This window comes from Rhineura floridana, chromosome 15 (assembly GCF_030035675.1).
Source record: "Rhineura floridana isolate rRhiFlo1 chromosome 15, rRhiFlo1.hap2, whole genome shotgun sequence".
NCBI lineage: Eukaryota > Metazoa > Chordata > Lepidosauria > Squamata > Rhineuridae > Rhineura > Rhineura floridana.
The window spans coordinates 30,706,285-30,733,930 of NC_084494.1; the positions used below are offsets into that span (position 1 = coordinate 30,706,285).

General features: G+C 50.2%; 1 protein-coding gene across 3 annotated transcripts in view; it reads right to left on the reverse strand.

Annotated features, from left to right (window-relative positions):
- CIC (capicua transcriptional repressor) overlaps positions 1 to 27,646 on the reverse strand; it is a 47,494-nt gene that overhangs the window by 6,876 nt on the left and 12,972 nt on the right. For 2 of the 3 annotated variants that reach the window (XM_061596838.1, XM_061596840.1), the window contains exons 3-18: positions 17,978 to 18,127; positions 17,555 to 17,771; positions 17,034 to 17,163; positions 16,677 to 16,859; positions 15,962 to 16,121; positions 15,686 to 15,876; positions 14,991 to 15,210; positions 11,382 to 11,482; positions 9,613 to 10,879; positions 6,885 to 7,105; positions 5,541 to 5,707; positions 5,235 to 5,428; positions 4,776 to 5,051; positions 3,169 to 3,644; positions 2,351 to 2,610; positions 756 to 910 (exon numbers count right to left, since the gene is read on the reverse strand). In XM_061596838.1, the coding sequence (XP_061452822.1) occupies positions 756 to 910; positions 2,351 to 2,610; positions 3,169 to 3,644; positions 4,776 to 5,051; positions 5,235 to 5,428; positions 5,541 to 5,707; positions 6,885 to 7,105; positions 9,613 to 10,879; positions 11,382 to 11,482; positions 14,991 to 15,210; positions 15,686 to 15,876; positions 15,962 to 16,121; positions 16,677 to 16,859; positions 17,034 to 17,163; positions 17,555 to 17,771; positions 17,978 to 18,127 (4,368 nt within the window). The remainder of the gene's footprint in view (positions 1 to 755; positions 911 to 2,350; positions 2,611 to 3,168; positions 3,645 to 4,775; positions 5,052 to 5,234; positions 5,429 to 5,540; positions 5,708 to 6,884; positions 7,106 to 9,612; positions 10,880 to 11,381; positions 11,483 to 14,990; positions 15,211 to 15,685; positions 15,877 to 15,961; positions 16,122 to 16,676; positions 16,860 to 17,033; positions 17,164 to 17,554; positions 17,772 to 17,977; positions 18,128 to 27,646) is intronic. The other variant, XM_061596841.1, reaches the window with a different exon arrangement.

The window sequence follows — 27,646 nt, forward strand, 5'->3', positions numbered from 1 at the left end:
ACCTTATTCCAGAAGTATGAAAGGGGGGAGGGGGAGATAATGAGAGGTGGGGAAGGGCCGTAGCCCAGTGGTAGAGCATCTGCCTTGCATGCAGAAGGTGCCAGGTTCAATCCCCGGCATCTCCAGGTAGGGCTGGGAGAGACCCCTGCCTGAAACCCTGGAGAGCTGCTGCCCGTCAGTGTGGACACTACTGAGCTAGATGGACCAAGGGTTTGACTCCCTATAGGGCAGCTCCCTATGTTCTCACCATGCCTTGTCACTGCAGAAGCATGGGGGAAGGACCTACAACTTGCTTGTGCTTCCAGCTTGAGAAGTCCACATCATGGTCAAGGCCGTTTTAGCACCCAAGGACTTCTGAACTTTAAAACAATTCTTCTTCACAACTGTAAGGACTAGATACCTTGTCTTTTACTTTTAATAAACATTTCCCCTAAAAACTCCAAAGCAATGAATCATAAAAACAAGTGGGGGAGGGGGAGGAGGAGAACCCCTCTCATTTAAACAGCAGTTCTAACCTCAGGAAGTCCTACATTACTTCTTGACTCCAGTAACCTCCTATGCAAGCCTCCCAGCCGCCTCTCCCTTTCCTTGAAGACTGTCTCCACAAAACAGGCAGCACTCCATCCTCCCTATCTACGCTCAACTTCTGCAGTTCTTCCTCGTATGCTCCTCCACCTTTGCGCCAGTGATATCCCAAAACCTAGTCTCTTGGTCTGGACTTGCAGCACCCAGCAGCTGCCCATCCTATTCCTTACCAGTGGAGTTCTTGCGCTTCTTGCGGTAGCTGCCCAGGATGGCCCGGGGCGAGGTGGCAAGCGACTGCAGAGTGGGCGACGGCAGCACCTCCTCAGGCTTGAATTCAGGCAACTCAGCAAAGCGCTCCTCGAAATCCACCTCCGACAGAACCCTGCTGGGGGAGGGACAGGGTGTGGTCACACAGGGCAGCCAACTGCTCCCCCAAACAGACCCACACTGCTCCTCCACCCAGCTGCCTTCTTCCGCTTTGCTCCTCAAAAGGGCAGCGCTCCCGGGTCCACAAAGTCCCCTCTAGGATCCCATCTCCACTGGTGGTGGCAAGTCGATGTGGAAACCGTAGCTACACCAAGCCCACCACACATGTGATTTTTACTTTTATTTTACTTACACGAGCAACACCACACATTCCGAGAGAGAATAACGCCAAGGTGAGCAGGTGCGACACAACGTGCGAGTTTCTTTTTGCAAGAGAGAATACGCACTGGGAAGCAGCTGCACGTATTGCCTTACCGACATGCACACTTGGACCAAAACAGACATTTAACACCCTTATTTGCATATTATGGAGGCCCGTGCTTTTTTGCCCCTGGAATCGGGTTGTTCTGCACAAGCATAAACCGCTGGGTAGGAAAGAGCAACATGGGAAGCAGCCTTCACACATCCAGCCCAAGTACAGGCTCAGTATTCTTCAGCCCTTCCAGCAAAGCCTGGTTCCAAACTAAGCTCAACTCCTCTGAGGTCTGTGGCTTTCCAAGCTTCCCAGCTTCAGTGAGCTCTTTGCACGCTGCAGGGGATTCTGGGAAGTGTTCTAAGGCATACTCCATTCACACAGGACATCTGGGAGACCTGGGTTCACATCTCCATGTAGCCATGAAGCTCACCAGGCAAAACTTGGGCCAGTGACCATATCTGAGCTAACCTACCTCACAGGGCTGTTGTGAGGATCTAATGGAGAGAGGAGAACCATGTTATAATAAATATATATCCTTACATATTGAGCATCATGGCTACCCTGTTATGAACTGAATGGGCACTCTGGAGCACAACTACTGCCACAATCTGACCAGACAGTGAAGGAGATCGCCTGTTGCTACCTAACTATCAGGGGCAGGGAACCTTGCCCATCACTGCTGATGTTCTCCTAGAGAAGCTTCCAGGTGGCTCGATTCCCCTTTGCAAAGCATGACTCCCAGCGAAGGGCTGTAGCTCAGTGGTAGGGCAGTGGTAACCCTTGCCCCATAAAGTGCTAGGAGCTGCACAGAATGTAAAAGCGACTGCTGTGCTCCCAGTATTTATACAGCGTGCAGTATCTATTTTTCCAGGTACACCTCCACAACTCTGACCCAAAAGGGCCGACAGTTCAGTGGCAGAGCACACTGCTTTGCATGCAGAAGGTCCCAGGTTCAATCCCCAGCACCTCCAGTAGGACTGGGCGTGTCCCCTGCCTGAAACCTAGAGGGACGCTGTCAGGTATAGACCATACTGAGCTAGCTGGACCAACGATCTGGCTCAGCAGAAGGCAGCTTTCTAAGTTCCTGTGTTTAGGGTCTTTGGCAACACACTCCCTCCGGCGATTGCCTCCCCGATCACTCACTTGTCGACCGAGTCAAAAGTTTTCTTCAGCGGAGGCGGCCGGACCTTCACTTTCTTCCCCACAGATGCCTCCTTCTGCTCAGGCCCCTCGGATGTGGAGGCCGAGGCGGCTGCTGGAGCACCACCTCGAGAGCCCTCCCCGGAGCTTAAAGGGCCAGGGCTGAGTGAGGGCGGTAGCGGGCCTGTGGGTGGTGCTGATGCCTCAGAGCGGCCCTCGGGACCAGCTGTTCTCCAGTCAGGGGAAGTGGGGAATTTCAGGGCCTGTGGAAGAAGAGGAAGGAAGTTAAGTGCCAGCGAGCAGCTGGGGAAAAGGAGGCATTTGGAAGGGCAGTGATGAGCACAGGGGCAAATCAAAAAGATTTAGAAATGGGAAGGGGGTGAGACTCCCTTAGTTGCTTCACAAGGCAAGGAATGAAGGAGTGGGGGGGAATATTACATAAGTTTACAGCCTAGAAGCTCGAACAACCTCTCACCCAAATTCCAAAAAAACATGTTCAAACCCACAACCTTTTGAGAGCTAAAACCGGGCTGCTGGCAGTCAGGCAAGAACGGGCACTGAGAATGCCTTTCTATACGCCAGCCTTCGCCAGCCTGGCTCGCTCCCAGTGTTTTGGACTCCAACTCCCATCGGCCCCAGCCAGCACAGCCATGGAGTCCAAAACATTGGGAGAGTAACAGATTGATGAAGGCTGCTCCATGCTTTCTAGGTACTGCAAAGGGCATGCACACAGTCTGTCATGTTACAGCCGCTGGGGCTGGAAGCAAAGGCAACGGCTGGTGGGAGGTGCAGGCTGAGAAAGGAGCTTGTGGCCTCCTTACCGTCTCGGTCCCTTTACTGCCCAGCGGAGGGACAACTGGGGGGTCACGGACCACCCTCTCTTCACTGGGCCCCACAGGCGCTTCCCGCTGGCTCCAGCTTTCCGTGGTTGCCGTGGTCTCTGTAAGCTGCGCTTGTGGGGGCGACGGAGGTGACACCGCCTCCCAGGAATCCCGCTTCAAATCCTGGACTTTGGCTGGACTCTGTTCACTGCCCCGGCATGCAGAGGAAGGAGAAGGCGACGGTGGCGGCTCTTGGGGCCCTGTCTCCCGCAAAGTGCGCTCTCCCACGCCTCCAGCCTCCCGGTGGTATCGTGCCCCTCCAGGCTCCTGCCCAACAGGGGGCCGAACTGGACCCGGCGAGGGGGATGCCTCGTAAGAGCCAACGGGGATGCTGGCGATAGCAGCTTTCACCTTCTGGACAGGCTTGAGTGGTGGCCGTTGAGGTCGGGTAGCTGCTGGAGGAATGACCTGGGTGGCTGAAAGGGAACAAGGGTGGAAAGACAAAGCTGGTTACAGACAGTCAGGGCCACCCAAAATAATTGCAGCTTAAAGTCAGGGAGGTGCTTCTGCAAGAGAAGAGAACCCACATCATTCAGGATCAGGTGCAGATTCAGCATCATGACAATGTCAGGCTGTGGCTTGGGGACGTGGGGGAAGTTTTTCAAAAGCAAGTTTCTCAGTCCTTATGGGTTCAGAACATGTGGGTCAAAGTTGCTGAAATCACCTGAGCCTGAGCCCCCAACCCTAACTCTAACCTAACCCAGAGCTTAATGTGGAAACTAACAGTAACCCAGAATCTAACCCTAACCTGGAACCTAACCCTAGACATAAGACCGAATTTAACCCTAAACTAAACCCTAACCTGGAACCAAACCCTAACCCTAACCTGGAACCTAACTCTAACCCGAGACCTACCCCAGAATTTAACCCTAATCCTAACCTGAACGCTAACCTGGAAGCTAACCCTAACCCAGAACCTAACCCTAACCCTCAACCTAACCCAGAATTTAACCCTAACCCTAGTCCTAACCCTAGCTCTAACCTTAACCGTAACTCTAACCTAACCAAGAAGCTAACCCTAACCCTAACCTGGAACCTAATTCTAACCCTCGACCTAACCCAGAATTTAACCCTAACCCTAACCTGGAAGCTAACCCTAACCTGGAACCTAATTCTAACCCTCGACCTAACCCAGAATTTAACCCTAACCCTAGCCCGGAACCTAACTCTAAACCTAGCCCTAACCCAGAATTTAACCCTAACCCAGAACCTAATTCTAACACTAGAACTAAACCAGAATTTAACCCTAACCTGGAACCTAACTCTAACCTGAAACCTACTCCAGAATGTAACCCTAACCCGAACGCTAACCTGGAAGCTAACCCTAACCCTATCTAGCAAAAACCAAATGATGCAAAGTGCTGAGCATAATTTGCAGGGTTTACAGATTACAGTGCTGAGGACATCTAGGGGCAGAATTTTTGTCTTCCAGTCCAGTGTAATAACCTTGCCTGTTTTCACCCCCTCTCAGTTTCCTCTCCATGGGACAAACACCACTTCAGCTGTGGGTTGCCTGTCCCTCCTCCTGCCCCCCACCCACTCCATACCTGTGGAAATCAGGCCCTGGCTGGAAGCCCCTGGGCTCTGAGTGCTGCTGCTGCCCCCTCCCTTGGGCAGGATGGCCGTGGGAGATGAGACAGTGACAGTGCTAGTGGCTGCCACCGTGTAGACCACACTGTGACTGGCTGGCTGAGCAGGACTGGTCCCTGTGGGGCTGGGGTAGATGGCAGTGATGACCTGCCCTTGTCCTGTGCAGGAGGCTGGGAGCTGGGGACTTTGAAGTGGAGACACCACTTGCCCAGGAGCCAACAGAGGGTTCTGACCTGAAGGAAGCAGAACAGGAAGAGGAAATCAGAGACGTGGCACTAAGAGAACTCAGCCACTCTCGATGCCAGCTTTCGCCACCACCTGCATCCCTCTCCACCCCCTCCCCATTGCCAAACACATCCATCCAGCCTGGCACCAGCTCCATCTGCCCCACCCACCAGCTGCCTCCCCGGCCTTACCCGAGAGCAGTGGCTGCATTATGGCCTGCCCGTTTGGCCCGATAGCCGTGAAACCTAGTGCCACGGGGGCAGAGCCCACTGGGGACTGGACGTAGGTTGTGGCAGGTGCAGCTGGGGGGGTGTTGGGCTGAGTGTGGGAGGCCGAGGTGCCCAAGGAGAGGGAGTGCCCAGCTGTTGACTGCACATAGGTGATCCTGGGGGCAGAGAGAGGGAGGGGGTTATAGCGGCTGCTGCTGAAAAAGCACAAGACCCCCCCGGTGTGCCCCCAGGATCGGGCATAGCAAATCGGTATGGGCTGGTCTGTACCTGGTGGAGGAAGGCAACAGGACTTTCTGGGTTTGGCTTGGGGAACCCACAACTGCGGTGGCCACAGTGCCCTGTAGAGCAGCTGGGCTAAGTGGTGGAACCAACGTGGCACTACTTTGTGAAGAGGACTGGGGCTGAACCACTGGCACCGGAGTGAGCTGGATGATCTGGAAAAGCAGAAAGACTGGATGACCAGAGAGGTCATGCACCAAGACTGTTGGTAGCCTGCAAACCAATTTCTTCACATGCACGCACACCCAATCACACACACATCCCGGACCCTCGCCTTAATGGAGTTTACAAACTCACTCCATTGCAGAAAATAAATGTGGTCAATCAACCTTATGAAAATACAGTTTTCCTAAGTCGTTCAGATTTCATTTGTCAGATGTTCAATTCAATGTCTACAGAAGTGGAAATGGCTATCGGAGTTAGTATAACCTACCCTTGTACACTCTGTCCTGATTGGAAAAGAGAGAAAATGAGAGTCGACATGTTAGTGGGCCGGACAACAGGAAGTGGAGCCTGTGATTAGTAGGACCTGGGAGCTGTGAGGAAGAGATGCCTGGGCCCACCATGTTCCTTCTAGTTGTTATGTCCTCTTAGCAGACAGTACCTTCATTATTAAAGCTTCTCCCCGACAATCCCGAGGACAAGGAACTTGTCCAAACGGGGAAAAAATTAAAGCAGAGTTCTCATGATTCCTGCAGAAGCAGTGCATACTGGATTGAAGTTTCACTTCAGTTTTTCCGCATTTGTGCAGCCCTACATTCTACATTCTACTGGGTTCCACTTAACTTTGTTTTACTAACAGGCTGAGTGACTGAATTAAATATTCCTACCCTACAGAATCTGAGAGGCTATATTCTCCTCACATTGAACTACGATAACATCAAAGAAACTCGATTATGTTATTTGGAGGGGGAAGGAGGAACACAAAACATTGGGGGGGGGAATTAGCTGAATGTGTCATTAGTATATTAGTTTACATGCTGTGAACTAAAGCCCCGCCCTTCCATGTGGTTGAAGAGAAATACCTGGAATGGTGAACATTGCTTCTGTTAAAGGCCTTGAAGCCAGAGGGCAACTCAAGTGGCATGTGCAGTGGATGGGGAAGGAAGATTCCTACACCAAGGCCATTTCAAGCCCCCATATGCCTATGTTTCTCTACCACTCCCCGAATCTGATGCCTACCTGTCCTTTGTGCCAATGAAAGCATTTTCGGTCTAGCCATAGTACTAAAGTTAGCAGACACCACCACCATCACCCCACCCTGCAACATAAGATGTAAGGTACACAGCATAGGCCCACCTGACCCTTTTGTCCTCCTCTAAAGACACTGACCTTGCTTGCTGGCTGGCTCCCATTTTGCACCGGGACAGGGAAAGGCGGGGTCACCAAAGGCAGCTGGGGGGCGTTAGAAGTCCGCACCGTCACCTGGGGGGCTGCCATGGGCACCAGGACTTTGCCTTGTACCTGGAGCCCAGCAGGGGGCACCACCTGTCCAGACATGAGGTGGGCTGAACCGCCTGGAGAAGGAGCTTGTACTGGAGACACTGACTGAACTGTAGGAGTGAACAGAGGGTGGGGGGAGAAAACACACAATGAGGTCACTTTGTGGGTCTCAAGGCCAGTATCTGAGGGGACCTAGCAACCTACCGCAACTCAAAAAGGATGTTGTAGAGCTTGAAAAGGTGCAGGACAGAGAAACTAAAATGATCTGAGGACTAAAGCACCTCACCTATGAAGAGACTTATGTTTGGGGCTTCTTAGTTTAGAAAAGAAGGGGACACGATCAAGATGTACAGAATCACACATGGCATGGAGAGAGAAGTCCCTCTCCCTCCTTCGTAAATACTAGATTATCCAACAGGCAGGAGATTCAGGACAGACAAGAGGAAACAAAGAGCACATAGCTGAACGACAGAATTCACTACTACAAGCTGTGCTGATGGCCACGATCGTTAGATGGCTTTAAGAGGGGATTAGACAAATTCATGGAAGATAAAGCTAACATTGGCTATTAGGAATTATGGTCATTTATTACATCCAGGATTACAGCCAGTCTGCTCATATTCTGTTGTACCACAGACAAACTCCAGAACATAGAAAGCTGCCATATGCCAAGTCAAACCCATTGGTCCACGTAGTTCAGTATTCCGCTCTCCAGGGTTTCAGGCAGGGTTCCCTCCCAGCCCTACCTGCAGTTGCTGGGCATGGAACAAGACCTTCTGTATGCAAGGCAGATGCTGCACCACTGAGCTATGGCCCTTCTGTACATAGGAGTCTTGGGGGGGGGGGTTGCATTAAAAGCCATCAGCTACTGTGAGAAGGGCTCTACATGTGTACCAACCCAGGACCTCCCCTCATGTCGATGACCTCCCAGTATGTGATACACTGATACGTTTGTGTGTATGGTGTCCATGCTCATGGTTGCTGAGCGTGTGGTCAAACAGGGGAATCAGGGACAGGGCTAACACATGCAGCCTATGGACCCTTCATGAATGCTTTTCATTTGGAAGTGGATCACTTTGAACCCCCCTGGAGTCATCTAGTACTTAAAAAAAACTTAAAGTGCTAGAAGTTTAAGTGACAGAGCACCTACATTTAAGCACATCACCTACAAAGCTGTGTTCTCTTATATTCTGCTATATACAGAAACGAAGAGATGTGGGGCATCGAAGAACAGATCGCCTCAGTTTCTTACAACCTAAAAACATTATTTTCCCTCAGGAATAAAACTAGGAATATAGGGCCATGCCTTATACCAAGTTGGACAATTGGTCCATCTGGCTCAGAGTTTTCTATCCAGGGGTGAGGAATCTCAAGCCTGGGGGCCAAACATGGCCCTCAGAACTCTTGCCAGACCAATCCCCTCATTGGCTCTGCTCTGCTCTTCACCCAAGTGTTTTTTGGCCTGGTTTGGAATATGCCGTTGAACGATGATAATGCTTTCTGCTTGCCTGGATGGAGGATGGAAAGGGATTGTTTTTGTGTGCGTGTATGTATGGAGACAGAGAAACCTCTGGCTTGTGTGGTCTACTGTATAAGTAAGGATCACATCCATTGCTCTGCCCACGTTTGCTTCTGCCTCCACCCAGCACTGGCATGCGGGCCCAAAAGGTTGCCCACGAGGAATGTGTCCCGTGGGCTTAAAAATGTTCCCTATTCCTGCTCTACAATTATTGGCAGCGGCTCTCCAGGGCTGCAGACAGAGGACATTGCTAGCCCTGTCCTACCTGAATATGCCAGAGAGATCTTCTGAATGCAAAGCGTGTGCTCCACCACCAAGCTAAGCTGCAGCACTTCTCTCCTGGCTCAACTGTGGGCAAAGATTCTGCCCCAGCTTAACTAAAATCTGGTGGGGCTGTTGCTAGGGGACTGGATGCAGCTGGCCAATCAGAGCTTGAACTATAGGCCATCGCCCATTCCGTGTGCCTCCTGCACTCTAACCACACTATAAGTGCATGGTGATTTCCCAGGGTGCCCTGGTAGCACCACCAGCAACAGACATAAAAGATGCCGCGAGAACGCGATTTGGGGATAAGAGTTATTTTCGTATATCTCCCTTCCCCCACTGCTCCACCCTATACAGGGATATATTTCGATGCAAGGGAAAAATAAAGGAATTATGCTGCTGGTTATAAGTGATAGAAGTTGATTTTCTCCTACCATAATTAGTCTAAACATTTGAGAAGGAAAAAAAGAGTCACACATCTCTTCACACACCTTTTCCTATCTCCAGAACAAAGGGGCATACGAAGCAACTCCCACGGTGCTTCCAAAATTTGTTCCAACTCCAGGGTGTGGTGACCCACCAGGGATGAGAGTTCCATAAATGAGGTGCAGCTATTCAGAATCTCTTTCTGTGTTCCATCCTGGTGCATGGGTGGTCTTAGTAGCAAGGTATTCTCAACCAATCTTAGGAATTACAGAGGGACAAGGCAGGCCGAGGTCTAAGCCTCCAAACCTATGCAGTTGCTTAAAAAAACCAAGCCTGCTACAGAGAGTGATGCTTTTTTCTAAGTAAATCAGATACAGAGGGGCCAGGTTTATCAACCAATGCCCTTACCTTTGGGTGCTGAGGACATGACAGTGACGCTACTGTTGCTGTTTCCCGGTGCAGGCTGGATGATGGGGATGGCCTGGGGTGTGGCGATCACCTTTCCGTTGGCGGGTGGCAGAGTGAAGTGAATGCTGGCAGCTCCAGGCGTGCCCACTCCTGCTGGCACCTTCCCCCCAGCCACCTGCAGCTGCTGAGGCAATGTGGGCAGGATGTACTGCACCTGAGTGATGCTGCCAGCCTTGCCTGCTGCCCCCGAGAGGATGCCCTGAGGCTGCAGGATACTGAGTGGCACTGGGCCATTTTGCCCAGGCCCAGGCGGATTCTGGGTGATGAACTGTACGGAGGACTGCTGCGTGATGGCACCAGATGGCAAGACAGTCACTGGGACACCAGCCCCTCCCGCACCACCTGCTTGCCCATAACCTGGAGTTCCTACAAGAAGGTTGGTCACAACGCTGCCCTGGCTGGCAGGTCCCTTCCCCACAGCAGCCAAGCCTTGCCCAATGAGAGGTCCAGCTACTAAGTGGGGAGACGTGGCTTGAATCCCGGGCATCAGAGAGGGCTGCGGAGCCTTCTTATCAGCATAAAGAAGGCCAATGCGCCCTGTGGAAATCCCTTCCGCCTTTGCACTCCCGTCCGAGGGCGGGGGGCTGAGCAGCGGCAGTCCCTCCGCTGATCCACGTGGGAAGGGCTTGCTGGCGATGGGCACAGGAGTGCTGCTGACCGGCTTGACCACATTGGTGACTACAGTGGAGGCTGTGCGGACCAGGCTGGGTGCCCCGCTGTAACCGATCACCCCCACATTCGGGGTGCTCATGGATGGGGCTGTCACCAGCACGGTGCCAGAGGACAAGCGGGCAGAATCAGGAAGCAGCACCGCCTGCACCATGCCGCCTGGTGGAGAGATGACCGAGTGAACAGGGGCAGCCAGGGGAGCCGCTCCGGAATCCACAACCGCCTGGGAGCCTCCAGCACTGCCTGCCCGCTTCCGTCGGTAAGGGGCCGCCACCGGGTCGAAGCGTGGTTCCAGGCGCTTGGCTGGGGTGTTGTGAGGGCGGAGCCCTCCGCGGGAGTCTTGGGCCTTGAAGGTGCTGGGTGACATCTGGAAGGAGCCGTAGGTCTTGGAAGGGGGCTGTTGGTCATGGCCATGAGGAGGTGGCAGGGGGGGCTCCAAGTCCAGGGGTGGTGGTGGACGGCAGGGGGCAAAGGCACCAGAGGAAGGAGGCAGTGCTCCCGAGCGGATCACCGGGGAAAAGAGCTTCCGCCCAAAGTCCTATAAGCAGAAAGGGACAGGGGCAGAAACATCCCCGTGAAACCATCTACGTACTGTTCTGCCCAGCAGCCCCTGGTGTTGCCACTCCCAGACACTCCCTACAGTAGCACAAGTCCAAGAAGGAGTCTGAGCTCTGAACCAGATCGGCTCCCATTTAAAATCTCCCTTCTGCAGTGATGGTGGCAGGACAGTGTCTCTCAGCTCCAGCCCCTTATCTGCAACGGACTGAGCCCACTGTATGTATGTGGGCATGCACACATCACCACAAAACATTAAATAAAAATCTCTAAAAACTACATGCCAAAAAACCAGGAATCTAGCTAAATGCAAGGAATAAATGTGCAGTGCTTTGAACACTCTAATGCATCCCACCCCCCGCCAATAAATATCCTCCTCTTGTTGCAATGATCTCTTTACAACATAAGGAGGTGACCTCCAGAAGTTGCACCTACTGCTGCCCTTTAAGGCCTAACTTCCAGCCAGCCCCTTTCAGCCTACTCACCTTGCTGTCAGATTCATCCCCCAAGGACCCTTCACTGTCACTGTCTGTCACTCGTTCCTTGCATTTCAGGTCGACATCAGCAGGGTTGAACCCATCTTCAGCTGTAGGAGGAGAACAACATGAGTCAGCAAGACACCTGACCATCTCCTAACATCCCCCTCCCCTCATCAAAACTCTCCCAGAGAGGGACAGATTTTTATCTCAGAGATAGAATTACTGCAACCCTGCAAATTCACTTACTGCAAACACAGGCAAAACAAGGAGGGGATTTGGGGGGAAGGCGCATGTGTTAGAAATTATAGCTGCTGTTCACTGGAAGAGCTCTAAATCGGGGGGAGCTTGGATACAGGAGGGAGCTGAGTAATCAGAGGAACAGAAGGTGGTGGTGAGCCAATAATCAGGGTGCAAGGAACTATTTGTCAAGGAGCCAGGAAAATAAGAGGTAGAAATGTCAGTTTCCTACCTGCCCACAATCTAGCTTTGAACTACAGCAATTTGACTTCTAGTGTGTTCAAAGAATCTCTTTCAAGTAAATAATCAAGATTATTTAAATACAGACTAGTTGTCCTTTAACGCCTTTACTACCACACTCACAATCACGGTGCCTAAAAAGCAAACAACATAAATAATAGAATCATAGAGTTGGAAGGGGCCTTGTAGGCCACCGAGTCCAACCCCCTGCCCACAGCAGGAAATCCACAGCTAGAGCATCTCCCGCAGATAGCTGTCCAGCCTCTGCTTGAAGACATCCAGCGAAGGGGATCCCACCACCTCCCTAGGCAGTCCGTTCCATTGCCAAACTGCCCTTACTGTCAAGAAGTTCCTTCTAATGTCCAATCTGAATCTATGCTCCTGCAACTTAAAACCATTATACCTAGTCCTACCCTCTGGGGCAGCAGAGAATAAATCTGTACCCTCCTCTATGTGACAGCCCTTCAGGTACTTAAAAAGTGCAATCATGTCACCCCTCAGCCTTCTCTTCACCAGACTGAACATGCCAAGTTCCTTCAACCTTTCCTCATAAGACTTGTTCTCCATACCAGCTATCATCCTTGTCGCCCTCTTCTGAACCCGCTCTAACTTGTCTATATCTTTCTTAAAAGGGCCTTTCCCACTCTTACAGTGCATGCCTGTTGGCCAAAGTGGGGATTAAGGAAGGCACCTTTTTCTAACCATTAACCCCAGTATTGTCTGCTCTATCCGGCTGGCAGCAGCTCTTCAGAGTCTCAGACTAGAATTTGTCCCAGCTTACCTGGAAATGCCAAAGATTAAACTTGTGGCTTTTTGGAACAAATCATTTGCTCCATCACTGAACTACGGCCATTCAGCCTTAGTAAAGGTAAGATTACATAGGTAGGTACCTTATACTGGATTCTCTCTCATACTACTGATTATCTGTAAAGGAATCAGGACATACGTATTTATTCCAGATAAGCTAATGGTGAGGTACAATGATCTCCTGTGGTATCGGAAATACTTGAAACACCAATTTTTTCCCATAAATGACAATGTTTGAGCCACTGTGGTCATGGAAATAAGACTGAGTCAATGCTAAAGGCTTCCAAAAGGCACCTGGGAGGAGACTCCACTGGCCACCCTAACAAAGACTTTTATTCTTCGCAGGATCCTCTCTCTCCCCGAGGGCCTCTAAACCCCACCCCTCTGCCCTTACCTACCCCCTACCAATATTTTAGGAGTTTTACTCCTCTTTTTTCCACTTTTGGTTATTACAGAAGCATGCCTAAAGCTACTGTTTAAGAAGAGATGACTTGTTCCAATGCTAAATTGAGTTTGTGTCTAGAAGAAGAAATTCCATTCATTTATTAGAGCTAATAAAATCTGAATGGTTTATGTAGTGGGTGCGATTTGCTTAGCTTATAATAAACTAGCATAGCGTGACTGCAGGTAAAGAAATGGTGTGGTACTCTGACTGAAGTAAATTAAAGGTCCCTCATTACAGCTACAACGGTGTACATTCCACACCAAGAAAAAAACCCAGACCAGCCACACTATTTTTCAATCTGCATAAATTATGCTAATGAGTTTGCATATACTTATTTGTTTTGCCTATCTTTATTCTGCTTCTCTTAGTCACAGAAAGGGACAAGGAGCTATGCAAGGCACTGAAGCCCTTGAAATCTTGTGAACTGTTCCCACCTCTTCAGCTTCTAAGAGGGCTACAGAGCTGGGAGAGTTCACCTGCCTGCCTTCAAAGCCTTAGAGACTAGAAACTTGAAAGAAATTCTGAAGATGCCAAATCTTGTGCACCAGTACCAATTTCCATGCTTACACAATACAATCTCTGAATACATAAAGCTCTAACAATAGCAGAGGAAAGTAGATTAGGAGGTTATAAAGATAAACTGTGCTCTAAGGAAAATTAGCAAGAAGGATGGTCAGCTTGCCCAGTCAGGAGTCAAAGAAGTAAAATGGGCAAAATCAAACTTGCCCCCATCCTCTACCAACTGCAAAGTCCTGAATGGAGCACGCCAAAAGCCAGAAGGAAAAGCATTACTGCAACGTGCTTCTGAAGTAGGCAGCCTCAGATGACTCAAAGTGAGCCAAGCAATGCACGCAATCTCCCCAGGGTCTCCAGTCAAATCTGACCTGGCAATCAAACTCTGAATGCAAACAAATCCCATCCAAAAGGAAATTTGGAACAGGAGGAAAATAAGTCTAGCCAACAGAGTAGTTGGTTCCTAGTAGGAGCCCTCAATACCCATAAATAATGGAAGAGTAATCATTTCTTGATCCTAGTACTCCGGAAACCCATGCAACAAATCACAAGAGATTCCCTAAAAAGGTATCGGATTCTGTCTTGAATCTTGTTGGGTACATGGGGACAGCCAAGTCACAGTCTTTCCTGTCTGATCACCCCAACATTGTGGGAGTGAGACTCAGAGATACATCAGAGGGGCCAGTGAAACAACCTCTCCACCTCACAAACTCCAGGAATGCTCAGAAAATCCTGCCTTCTTGGTTTCACTGAGCTTTATTAGACATAACATTTGCATGGATTGTGTAGCACACAGTGACTTTCCATGAATTTGGGTTTGCAGAATGACAAACTGGGGTCCCATCTCCTGAGAAAGTAAATTTTGGCTGTGCCTTCCCAGTCCCAGGTGGAGGCACCTGAGTGCTGAGCACACAGTACTCCAGTGCTGAGTAACCTTCTGTCTACCAGGAGCACACAACAGAGTCCCTACACACAGTTTGGGTGGGTGGCTAGATAGATATACAGATGTTTACGGCACAGTAGCATCACCTAGGCCATAATGCACCATACATAGTGTTGCGGCAGATGCACGAATGACAATTAAAGAGACCAGAAAGCCTATTCTAGAACAGTGCAGGTCTTATTCCCCAAAACCAGTCCTTCAATTTTCAAACTTTGTTAATGCCAATCTATGCTTTCAAGTTCCGTATCTTGTGTTCATTTAACAGCTCTTTTTCCCTAACACCCCCATAAGTGTTCCCTTATCCCTTCTGTTCCTGGGTGGGTGGGTGGCTCACAATTTAGGGTCACAAGTTTAAATAGTCAGAGTTCAGTGCAGTTTATGGATAAAGGAGTGTGTGTTGCACTAGCATTTTAGGTAGAGTTCTCCTTACCGATGACGTCATCATCACCCTCCTCTTCACAAATAACCATGCGCTCCTCATCACTGGTCATGTCCTCGCTGGTTGTGTGCTGGGAACGGGGGGCACGGGAAGGGTGCGGGTGCAGAGAGTGACGGGGACCCTCACCTGGAGTTGCAAACGGGGACCCTGAAGGGCCCAGCCCCCCATACTGCCCCTTCCCGCTGACATACGGAGACTGTCCTGAGCACATCTGGAACAGAGAGCGATCCATTAAATCTTCACATCTTCGTAAGCAGCAAGACTATCAGTGAATCCTTAGCCTGGGACCTGAAGGATTCTTGTCAATTGGACAAGCTTCTGCTGAAAGAGGGGACTACAGGGAAGAACAGCTGAACTGACAAGGGAGCCCCATAACTAAAGTAGGCTAAGCAGGATTATGTGGTACTGCATCACCCTTTACAAGCTTCCAAGTCAGGTCAGTGCACTTGTCCAAGCGATGTTGCCTTTACCTTGCACTCTCCCACTCTGTCTCATGCACACGTGCACAGGATGTGAGCTTCTCAGGAACTGGGTTTGCAACAAACAATGACCTCTTCCTCACTGGGAGGCTAAGAGTTCCCAGAGCCACACAAACGCCTGCAATTCCAAGGGTGAGCACAGCCTAACTCTTCCACGAATTCCTGCTGCCCTGTCCCTGCCACCACAACCCAAACGTGCCAACGTACCTGGGTGAGCTCCTGCAGCACCTGGCTGTCGCGGTCACTCTCCATCCCATGCACCCCACTGTGGGAGAAGGCCCGTGGACGCTGCGCACCAGGCCCTGCTGTGGGGAGGATTCGCTCTCCGTGGCCATGCCCAGATCCTGCAACACCTGCCTTGCCCTCCGGTCCCAGCAGCACCTGCATTTCAGAAGGGCCTAGTGGGAAAGCGAAGGAAAGACTGGGAAGATGAAGGGAACAGCCTTAAAACAAGGGGCAGCGGAGGACATAAAGGGAGCTCACCTCCTGGCACAGCAGCAGTGCCCGTCTCGGACATGCTGCGCTCTCGTGTCTCCTTGGTACATCCACCTGGCCCCGAGGGCTTCACATCCGAGCTAGACTTCTTTCGATCTTTGTTGCACCACTTCCAGTCAGGGTGTGCTTTGAAATGGGCTTCCTTCACCTGGAGGGTGGCGAAAATATGAGGGCAGAGAGAAATGAAGAAAGATTCCTGGGTGGCGTTTCAGATGCTGACAGCAAAGCAGGAATCACTGACTCCACAAATGCGAAAGTTCAAATTCTGTGCCAGGGAAAGCCAAAACCTGCAACCTGTACGAAAGGAGCAAACTGTGCATAATACCCAGAAATTATGGGCTGGGATAAGAAGGTATGCAAAACACTAAATCCCTGCTCCCCAAAACTGGAAACTTTCTCTAGCCAATACTCTGGTTTCTGAAATTTTACCATGCTTTACTGTATTTTTTGAGTGTATCTTGGCAGCCATAAGGGCAGATATTCTCAGGAAACTCAAGTTCTGCACCCATACCACTTTCTGTGCCTTTTTTGCACTCCTGATGTTATACACAGCCCTCAGCATCATGCCTTGCTTAAGAAACTCACTCTTGGAGACATAATGCTGAGATGGACCATTAGACATGCTAGCTGCACTAAAGGAGGCAACGGCACTTGCAAACAGATGCCCGACTTGTTCTCTGTCATCCTCCCTAGGAGGCTATACCTGGAAGGCCAGGTCGTGGTACTTCTGTTTCTCTTTGGGCCCCAGCGCGTACCACCACTCGCCCAGGATCTTGCTGACGGTACGGTTGTCTTGGTTGGGGTGCCGTTGGTGCACCAGGGCCCGGTGCCGCTTGCTGAATATCATGAAAGCATTCATAGGCCGCCGAATATGATCTTTTTCTCTCTGTGCCAAAAGGAAGGAGGTGTGTATGCAAAAGATAGCGTAGCCACAACTAAGCTTATCTTTCACCCAGATTTCTGGTGGAGCATGCCATGGCGAAGGGAGGCCAAGGATTTTCCTGGAACACTCCATATACAACATGTTAAAGGAGATGGCAGTTCAAAGAAGAGCCCTCACTTTGTTAGGACTGCGCCCATCCTTCTCAGAAGATGAATCTCGGTCTTTAGGCAGAGCGCTCAATGATTGGGTACGACGCTTGCCAGGTGGAAGTGGGAGTTGGATCTCAGAAGATACAACAGACAGGAACCTACAGAAAGAGGATCAGGTCCAATTTACCATCGTCTGCCGTTTCCTCTTAGTGCCCTCCCATCACCAAGGTCTTTTGACACTCTCCTTCCACCTCTCCCATGCCTCCACCTCCTTGCTTTCTTCCCTCACTATCTTAGGGTTCTCTCCCCCATTGCAGTATCACACTCCCTCACGTCATTGCCTTCAGCAGCACCTTCCCTATTCTTGCTCCACATCATGAGCCAGTGTGCCCCAGTGGATAAGCAGTCCCACCTCTGCCCTTGGCTTACTTGTGCAAGGCAAGTAAACAGTTGTTTGTCAAACAGGAGAAACTAATCTCACAAGGCTGTTGGGAAGACAACCATAACAAAGCATGTTGCAGCAACAACAATGAAAGCAGCAATACTTACGCATCATCATGATCACTCTCTGTCTCGCTGTCCAGGCGCGGATGCCCTGGGACGTCATCATCGTGCTGGGATGGACCCCCACCCCCTCCTGGAATCACTGCTGACGGCTGGGAAACTGGAGTTGGGCTATCAGGGTGCGAAGTGTTTGGCCTCCCTACCTCAGCCCCTGAACACACACTAGGGACTTCATGGGCCACAGCAGCCGATTCTGGAGGTTCTGAGAAGGGAAGGGTTGAGAATGAAAGACAATGTGCTCTTAGGGTGGGTCAAGAACACATTCAACCCCAATCTTTGATGGCAAGGAATCACAGACACATTCCTGTATAGTCCTCTTCAGCTGCTTATTCCCTAGTAGGATACCTGGGGCGGGGGGGAACCCTGCACACATCCTGTTTCTTTCCCTCACCCCTCCCTCCTCCTTACCTTTGTTCTGAATGGATGTAGAGGGATGACTGACAGGCTGCTGGCCTTCACTGGGCTGCACAGAGGAATCTGGCTGGCTGGGAGCCAGGAAGGGCACCAGGGAGTGCCATGGGAATACAGCCACAGACCGTGGCTCCACGTTTGTCCACACTGGAAGGAGAAAGGGGAGGGGGGACACACAAAGCATTTCAACAGCCAACTCAGGCCAGCAGGTCAAAGAAGGGGAATAGGAATCAATGCAGCGAGGGAGACTGGGACTTGGGACTCCAGAATTGTGTTACTAGGGAATCAGCCCAAGTTTGTTCGTTTGCTCTCTCTCTCTCTCCCCCCCCCCCCAACAATCTCATCCCTTCCTTGGGAAAGAGGTTCCGTTTCCCCCTTCGCTCCTCAGTCTCAGCAGTCACAATCTGTGCCATGCCTTATCACTAGTCACTGTTCCCTGGGGAGGGGGGCAGTGGGGAGGTTTTCTCCTCCGCCTGCCAGGAAGCAACCCCAGCCTCCTCCACCCTTCCCAGCTGGAAGCCAGGCAGAGGAATTTTACAGCTGCAGGAGGGGAAGGGGAAGGAGGGGGCGAGGGGCCCAGCTCACTCAGACTCCCACGCTTGCTGGGGCAGCCAAGCTGCTTGGCTTCATCCCAGCCAGGAGGCTTGGGAGCATCCTCAGGAGTGCAGGCTGTCCAGGGCAAGGGAAGCCAAACAGCGCTCCCAGGGAAGCCTACCACTGTGTCCCTCAGGAGAAGCGGAAGGGCCTCCCCATCTAGGAAGCACTGTCCAAAATCATCAGGCCCTGCCTGCAAGCCATTCCCCACTAAAATGAAGGCGGCAGTGACCCGCTCACATTGGCTCTCTTTCCCTTGACTTCCTGCTGCCCCCTATCAGGCTAAGCAATACTTCCTTCTTGGGGTGTCCAAGAAAAAGCTAGTACAGAGGAAAGAGACACAAACTGGTGCGTGCGCACACACACAATAGTTTTGCAACACCTGTAACATCCTGGTTCTACAACACCCAAAAAACAAACTGCATGCACAACACCTAGCCCTCAATAAGCCCCAAATGCAGTGTTCACACCTCTGAGGCACTCTCTGCTCCACAACTTGTGGACCCACAATATCTACAACACAGCAACAAGTATGACCAAACCAAAGCTTTTCACCACTGCAACAAACCACAACATATGCTTTTGCAGTAAAAAAAACACAAAAAAACAGAACACACTGTAGGCTACCCAGATCAGCCACATCAGGAGTCAGTCATACAGCAGCAATACAGGTCTCTGTTTCAGCTTCAGTCCATGTCACCCACCTCAGGAATAGCTTCTACGAAACACAGCATTTCAACCAACATCCACAACTGGAAAAAACATACACACTAACCAGCCCTGCGCAAAGAGGTTTCCAGCTTAACTCTGTGGAATGAGTAGTGCTGAAACCCGAACTTACAGTGCAACCTAACATATTTTACACTGCCACATTTTTGTGAAGCCACTGTTGTGTTTCATGGTGTTCTTGCATACTCAGAACTCCGCAAGCAGCAATATACTCAACAGAAAGCCAATTTGTAACTTACTTTGAGAAAGGTGGGGCTAGAGCTCAGTGGAAGAGCACCTGCACAGGTTTGATCCCTGATATCTCCAGTTCAAGAGGTCAGACAGCAGGGGATGTGAAATACCTCTGCCAGACACTCTGGAGAGCGGCTGCCAGTCAAAGTAGACAATACTTTGCCCAGATGGGCAAATAAGCTGCCTTGCACATAAGGACATTTCCAGCGTTCCTACATTGCTCATCATTCCTTTGCAGAATGGGGGCTGCTGCTGCTCCTTTGATTTTATTTGGACTTTGTTTACAATTTTGGATTGTTGTTTTTATTTTGGATCAATAGCTTTTGAGTGCTTGTTTTATATATATAAATGTGTGTGTGCACGCTCCTCAAAAGAAGGGGATAGTTCTATTCTCGGTGTTAACCTGGACTCCTTCAGGAGGAAGGGCAGGATATAAACCCAATAAATAAATAACAAATAATGATTTCCCACTGGACATCATGCCCCTTTCCCATCATTCCTCTCTCTTCCTATGCTTACAGTCCCTGATGGATCAGTCACATCGCTCCTGTGCTTGCGTGTAAAGTTAACTCAATTATTAAAAGCACTGAGTGCATCGTGGTTGGACTCTGCCGGGAAGTGCTGGCTCAGTGGCTTCCTGTCCTCCGGCTGGTGACCACATCCCTGTGCGGAGGGGGGAGGATGAGAAGGAAGGGGGACAGTAGAAGGAAGGGCATGAAACACTAAGACCTTCCCACCCACCCACCCACCCACCCACCCTCAACAAAGTAACAAGGAGCTTAAATATCACAACTTGGAGGCCACCCCAACAACAACCAGCCCAAGTAAAGATTACAGATTCAACGACTGAGATTGAAGTTGCATCAGGGAAGAAAAACTACAAGACATGTGACAAAGAAAGCAGACAGACACTTTGGGAAGGGACTAGTCTGAAGCTACACAACGAGCTTCACAATGTGGAGCCCTGACATCCAAGTGCCCTGCTCTGACCACCAAGATACCCTCCTCAGAATCCAACATGCAAACAGACACAGAAAACTGGACTTGAAAGTCTTGACTTGAAAGTTTGCCATGAACTGTGTGGCTGCAGACCCATCACCATTATTGCTGCCTGTATCTCATCTATAAGGGGTGGGGAGGGGGACAAAGCACCAACTTCACACAGTTGGCATGAATGCAAAGCAAGGCAAATGTAACTGTACACAAGTGAAAAAGTACTATATACTTTTAAAACAAGGAGACAACTTCAACCCAGGGAACCCTTCTCCACCCACCTTTCTGCAGAGGATGCCAATAAGGGGGGGGGGAGTAGTGCCTACAGAGTACTTCTGACAAAATGGGATGACCAGCTGTACACTAAGGGTTGCCACCTTTATTACTGCCTCCGCTGCCATATCTTTTAACAGCACCCTGACATGCTGAAATTAGAGGACGTTCTGTCACCCACAACATCTCTACACTAGAAAAAATGCACGTGCTAAATGTGTATGCCAGGCTGCTCCTAGGATAATGGGTCACCAAAAATAAAATTGTAAACCCCATACCCAACGTTTGCTTCTTGTTTTAGGACAAGGATTGGAAATACTAGGTAAAAAAAGAGGGAAGAAAACCTTGAATCCCATTCCTCATTTGCAGCCGACTGGCCTCCTGAACCTAGAAAAAGGACTAAGTTTAAGGGCTCCTCTTTGAATGGAAATGCAAAGAAACCCATTCCCACCCTTTCCATCCCATAGATTTCAACCTTGCCCCAGTCACCTTAGTACTAAACCGAAGACACCCTCAAACCCTTGATGCAACAGAGGTTAAAGGTCAACCAGTTCAGGCGACCTATATCTTCCAAATCACCCATCTTTCCAGCAAGAGAACACGACAGAATGCGATACAGAACACTCTGGCATCGTGCCTAGCATTTCTCTATAAACAAACATATAAACTTTTCCAAGTTGATATCATCACACTTCACAACCCACAATTCACTGACCGAACATGCCTAGCCCCCTGTGCGGCAGAGGGGGCAACGTTGACGGGGGTCTTTCCATCGAGAACATCCCAAGGCGCGATGAGCCGTTGTCCTGACGACAGGTGACCACGTCTCTCAGCTGCCCAGTCTGGAGAGCATTCTCCCCTTTCCCTCCGGGATGGAGGGAGGTGTGGGGATGAACTCTTAACAGGCCTAGTGAAGTCAGCAGCTTTGTTGAGGGTGTGCTGCGGGTCAGCAAGCCGGGACCCCTCTGGGGCTGAGAGACACCTTATCTGGTCCCATGCAGGGTGAAGGCAAGCTGGATGTCAACAGTCTGAAGGCCTGCCACCACCATGTGCGGCAATAGTGGGAGGGGCAACGCTCTCTTATGGCCTGTTCTGGTCCTCCTCACAGGCAGGGCATGACTCGGAGTCACACTGACAGTCAGCGTGGGGTAAGTTAGAAAACATCATAGGGTGGGGGAACGAAGAGAGGTGGGTAGGTAGGTGTGCAACTGGATGCGTGTGCAGAGAGTGCCGTGATTTAGCTGCCCAGTTCACCCTGCGATGTTTGCAAGAAGAGAGGGGTGTGTGCAGTGGCAGTGTTGGGGAAGGGGTGGGGAGTACAGGCAGCTTTGAGGTGCGTTTTCAGAGATAGGTGTGTGCAAGAGTGCCAAGGGCTGTCCAGGAAGTCCCTCGTCCTCTCCGGCGACCAAAAAAACCCAAACGGGTGGGTTGGTGGGTAGAAGAGCGAGAGAGAGAGTTGGGGTGGGAGAAAGATGAGGGAGACAACCTAGACTGCCTGTCCCAGTCCCCCCCCCCAACATACACCAGCGACTATAGTCTGGCAGGCTCACAGCGTGCGCGCACAGAAAGGGAGGAAGAGACAGTGTTTTTTCGGGGGGGGGAGAACAGAGAAAGAAAAGGGGGAGAAGGGGAAGGACAGAGGTCGCGAGTTGTCCGTCAGCTCCGTCTGCCCGCCACCCCTTCCCTTCCTCCTCGCTGGGCTGCCGCGGATACTGTCGGCGACAGGCGGGCGGTTGCTTGTCGCGGAGCCTCTTGACGGAGACACGCGGGGGGGGGAAGAGGCTGCCGCTGCTGCTCCGCCTGTCGCGCCGTCCCCTCCGGTTGTAACGTTGTAACCAAACACTATTCACTGCCTCCCTCCGTCCCTCCCCCCTCCTTTCCCAGCCGCTCTGGGCTACGAACAAGGGCGGCCCCCCCGCCCGAACCTTCCTCCTCCCCTCTCACTCTCTCCCTCCCTCCGTCCCTCACACAACTCAACTCCCGTCACGCATGCCCAATTAGCCCTCGCCACGCCATTGGCTGCCGCCACGCCGGGTCATTCACATGCAAATAAGACCCCCTCTCCCTCCCTCCAGTCACACGCACCACGACCTCCCATTGGCCGCCCCTGGAATGTCAGTCATATGCAAATCTAGAACCCGCCGCGAGGGAAGAACAGATCACGAGGCCAGACTCCCATTGGCCGTGGTTTACTCCAGTCTTCTTCTTCCCTTTCCTTCTCCTCCCCCCACCCGTTCTACGCCTTCTACTCTACCACCTCAGGCCCGCCCGTCATAGCCAAGGGAGAGGGAGAGACCACGCCCGGGGAGGAAAGGGGGGGATGAAAAAGGAGGGGTGGGAGGGAAAGGAGACGGAGAGGAGGCGAAAGGAGGGTAATGAGGGGGCAACAGGGAGCCAAGAGGGGCGTGAAAAGGGGCAAAGACGACGACGAGGGAGGCGTGAAGGCGGGGGGGGGAAGCCCAAGACAGGGATGTGAAAAAGGCCTAACGCGAAAGACATGGAGGGGCAAAGACGAGTAAGAGAAAGGAGGCAAGGGCAGGAAAGCAAAAAAAAAAAAGCCAGGGAGAGAGAGAGAGAGAGAGAGAGAGAGGGCGGGAGAGGGAGAAGAAACAAGGAGAGTAATAAAAAGGGAATATTAGGGCAAGAAAAAGCAAGAGAAAGGGGCAAGCAGGCCAAGAGCAGTAAGAAAGAACAGAGACAAATGGGGGACCCCGAGAAAGTAAAAAAAAGCCAAGCTGTATGAAAGTAGAGGAAGAGGGAATTAAGGGGAGCAATGCAAGATTAGAAAAAAAAGCTTGGAATTACTGGAGTCACTTACTCCAACAGGTCCCATTTTCCAGCCCTGCTTATGCCCTGGCACTTTCCCCCACCCACTTTGTGTCCATGTGGGCACACTTCTGGATCATGCTCACCTTGGCATCCACATGCCATGGCAGCTACCCATAAGGGGGCATCACACCCAATAGGTTGGCACACAATGATGCAGACCCCCGTGTCAACAAGGGGTGCACTGGGCTAGCTATACAAGTGAACTACACGTGGGTGAACTGCACCCTTGTGTTACTCAGATTCCTGATTTGGGTGTGCGGGTGCAAGCCCAACTAAGCATGCACACTGATGGAGACAAGCTAAGATGTGCACATTATCATGTGCTCACGTACATACATGTCTCTGTGTTACAGTCACTCGTGTCATACATCTCACACACACAAACACACTGAAGCTGCTTCTGCTGGCAGGCAGCCCAGTGCAGCTGGGGATTAAGAGCTTGCAGCACAGACGCATTCCTGGGATAATCCTCCCTGGAGCAGGGTGGCGGGAAAAAAGTGTATGTGTGTGTCGGGGAAGAGACAGCGAACAGTGAGTGTTGTCGTGCACTACAGAGCACCCCTCCCCGCCTCCTCTTCCACAGTGCTGCCTCCATTTGGCTTCCTATGACTCAAACTCTCACACAGCCCCTTCCCCCGCAAGACTGACTCAATGCTGCCTCTGCTCACAGCTGGGGGTGGGTGGGATGTAGCCAGCCTCTTTCCCCCAGCAGGCAGCCAATAGGCTATGAGGTGAAATAAGGAAACACTTAGAGAACACCCCTCCCAATACACACACACACACACACACACACACTGGATCTGGGCACAAGGCCAGGCCTGGGCAAGGATCCCATTGTTGAGGGAACTGGGGTGGGAAGGAGAGGACACAAACATACCACTCCCTGCACGCACTGCATTACACTAAGGGTGGGGTGGGGTGGGAGGGTGGAGAAGACTGACCACGACACTGGTGGCAGGGGGGGAGAGGGATAACAATTACACATAAAAAGCACCACCCACGCTCACGCTCACTCTCTGCAATGTACATCGATTCATATGCAGATAACTCATACCAACCTAGTCTTCCTCATGCTTCCCTTACATATCCACACACACACCTGCTGTCTCACACAACACAGACGCCCACAACGTAACGTATCTGCACACACTGCAGCATATGGGCAATGCACACTCTGCGTTCATTCAGACCTTGCCACAAGTGTGATGCCAAAGAACACACTTTATGCCCTCTTAAGTGCAAAGGAGAACAGATAGCGGGGATGGAGGGAAAAAACCCATCAAGCCCCTTCCTGTCCAAAAGAAGGAAATACGTAGAACAGGAGGCACACATGGAACAAAATACAGCAGAGGCGCTCGCATCACAACACTCAAAATACACCGCTTTCTGTGAAGGAAAGAATCAAAGCTGTGTTATAAGTTCTGTACTTCAGCTGGTGGCTTGAAGGGAGCGACAACTGATTATGGAACATCCTGTATGTGTAAAAGGAAAGCAGAGTCTCAGGATGGCATGGAGGGCATCTTGGGGGTCAGGCTGAGAAACGCTCCCTGGCTTTCTGCAGTTAGCTTCAAGCTGGCAGATGGAGTGGGCAGAAGAACAGCTGGAGTTGAAGGAAAGGATATAGTTCAAGGGTAGCTGGCATGGTGCCCTTCGGATGCTGTTCAACTTCCATCAGCCCCAGCCAGCATGGCCAGTGGTCAGAGATAATAGGAGATGTCATCCACAACATCTGGAGGGCACCATGTTGGCTAACCCTGCTGTGAGCCATACAAATTAAGAATAGATTCAGGTGAGCCACTGAGGTGGAAAGGATAACAAGTGCCAACTGGCTCTGTAGGAATATCAAAACACCACAGGCAGATGTGAAAAAGCCATGTCTTTTCCCAACCCACAGTTTGAAATGTGGGACGACACAAAAGGGTCCGTTATAATGTCATCACCCATAATAAGCATATTGTTTATGTAACCCAGGGATGGAGAGCCTGTGACCCTCCTGAGCATCCCTGACCCACTGTCCATCCTGGCAGGGGCTGATGGGAGTCACAGTCCAAGAACATCTGAAGGGCCACAGGTTCCCCCAACCCTGACAAAGCCCATCCTTCCACCAAGGAGCTCCTCCTCTTTAAAGGTGCCTGAGGTTCTTGCTTAATTCCTGGCCTTAATGTCCTTATTGAGACAGTAACTCAAGTTGGGCAGCCTATATCTGGGCTAAACAGATTGAACCTTAACGATGAACGCTCACATGACTTAATACTCTTCCATACAAAACCATTCTTTCCACATACAAAACTAGGCGTAAGGGAGAGGGAGAGGCGAGAGCAGCCCTGTTAAGGGAGGCACCCACATTTCTAAGTGGGGTATTTGGGGGGAGGCACATAGTGCCAGCCAATCTCCCCCTCCCCACCACACACTCACTAGTGGAGAGGATGTGAGTGCCAGAAAACGGCAGTGGCCTGCCCCCCTCATTCCTCCTCCATGCAGAGTGTGTTAACTTACACAATGGGCTCTTTATTTATTTATTTATTCCCAAGGAATGCAGAGAGGCAAACAAACAGAACACTAAAAACATCTATTAAACATATTAAAAACAAAACATATTTTTAAAAATGATAAAAACAAAACATCTTTTTTAAAAATCATAACAAAACATCTTTTAAAAATCTTATTTTTTAAAAAAAAAAATCTTAAAATAATTCCAACACAGATGCAGACTGGAATAAGGAAAGAGGAAGGTCTTCAGCAGGTGCTAATAAGACAACAAAGATGGTACCTGTCTAATATTTAAAGGGAAGGAATTCCAAAGGTAAAGGTCAAATTAATATAAAATTTGGTATGAATACTAGGAATGACTGGCATATTGATAAGAAAAAGGGATGTTAAGGATACAGTGAACAAGGGGATACAAAAAGGTGGGTCCCTCCTTCTAGTTTTGTTCCTGAACTTTAGGTTTTCCTTCTTGTTGAACTATGAAGGGAAAACTTTTTAACTGGCTGCTATATAAAGGACTAACTAAGCGAGTGGAAATTAACTGTGGAAACCAATTGGATTTTTATTTTATTTTTTTACTGGTTGCTGGTTGATTTTTCTGCCCAGAAACTCTGTGAAAAAGCATCATGCTAAGCTGCACACATTGGGAAAATCAGAAATTAGGCCTGAGTTACAGCCTAGGTGGCCAGCCAGCCAGCTAACTGTAGTGTGTACAGCAGTGTTTCCATTCCTCTAGGGCTGTTTTCATCCTTTACCATTAAATACTATAGAAAAGGAAGACAATATTGCCAATATGATTTTGTGTATAGTAAGTGTTTTAAAAGAGTAAAGGATAACTTAGCGTAGATTTTTTTTCAGATCACTTTGTTATCTCTTTAGTTCACCCTTTAGCAATAAACACCCAATCCTGCTCTATACATCACAATAACTGCAAAATAAACAAACTATTACTTCTTACTCAGGCAAACAAATATGCTTCTTTATTGCTGAGTGGGTAGAAAATATGACTGAAATTGAAACTGAAAAGTAGAGCAAAGGAAAAGGATTATGAAAAATCCACCCTCAGTCAGGGAAAGGCTTGAATGAGCAGACTTTTGGGGGCTCTTCCAGATGAGGCTTTTGTTGTGCACTCACCCTGACTCATTCACTGAATTTTTCAGAGGGTCCTATTCTTAAATTGCTCCTGTTCTTAAAACAAGCCATCATTCTTTAAATGGAGGTTGTCATTGTCTGTCATATCACAAATTAAAAAGACAAATTTCCAAAACAAATCCTCAGGTGGTGATGAAGAACAGATAAGTGGGGGGTGCACCCACTTGCCCCCCCTGGCTACAGTGCTGGGTGAGAGGCCTTCTTCCCAAGATACTAGTAATTACTTGGAGGAATTAATTATTAATGATGATGATGTTGTTAAATGGAGGAATATTTAATCATCTAAGCCACTACCTGCAGTCCAACATGGTACAACTCAGATACAGGCTGACCACTTCCATTGACCACTAGCCAGAGTTAAGAGTGCATTGTTAAAAC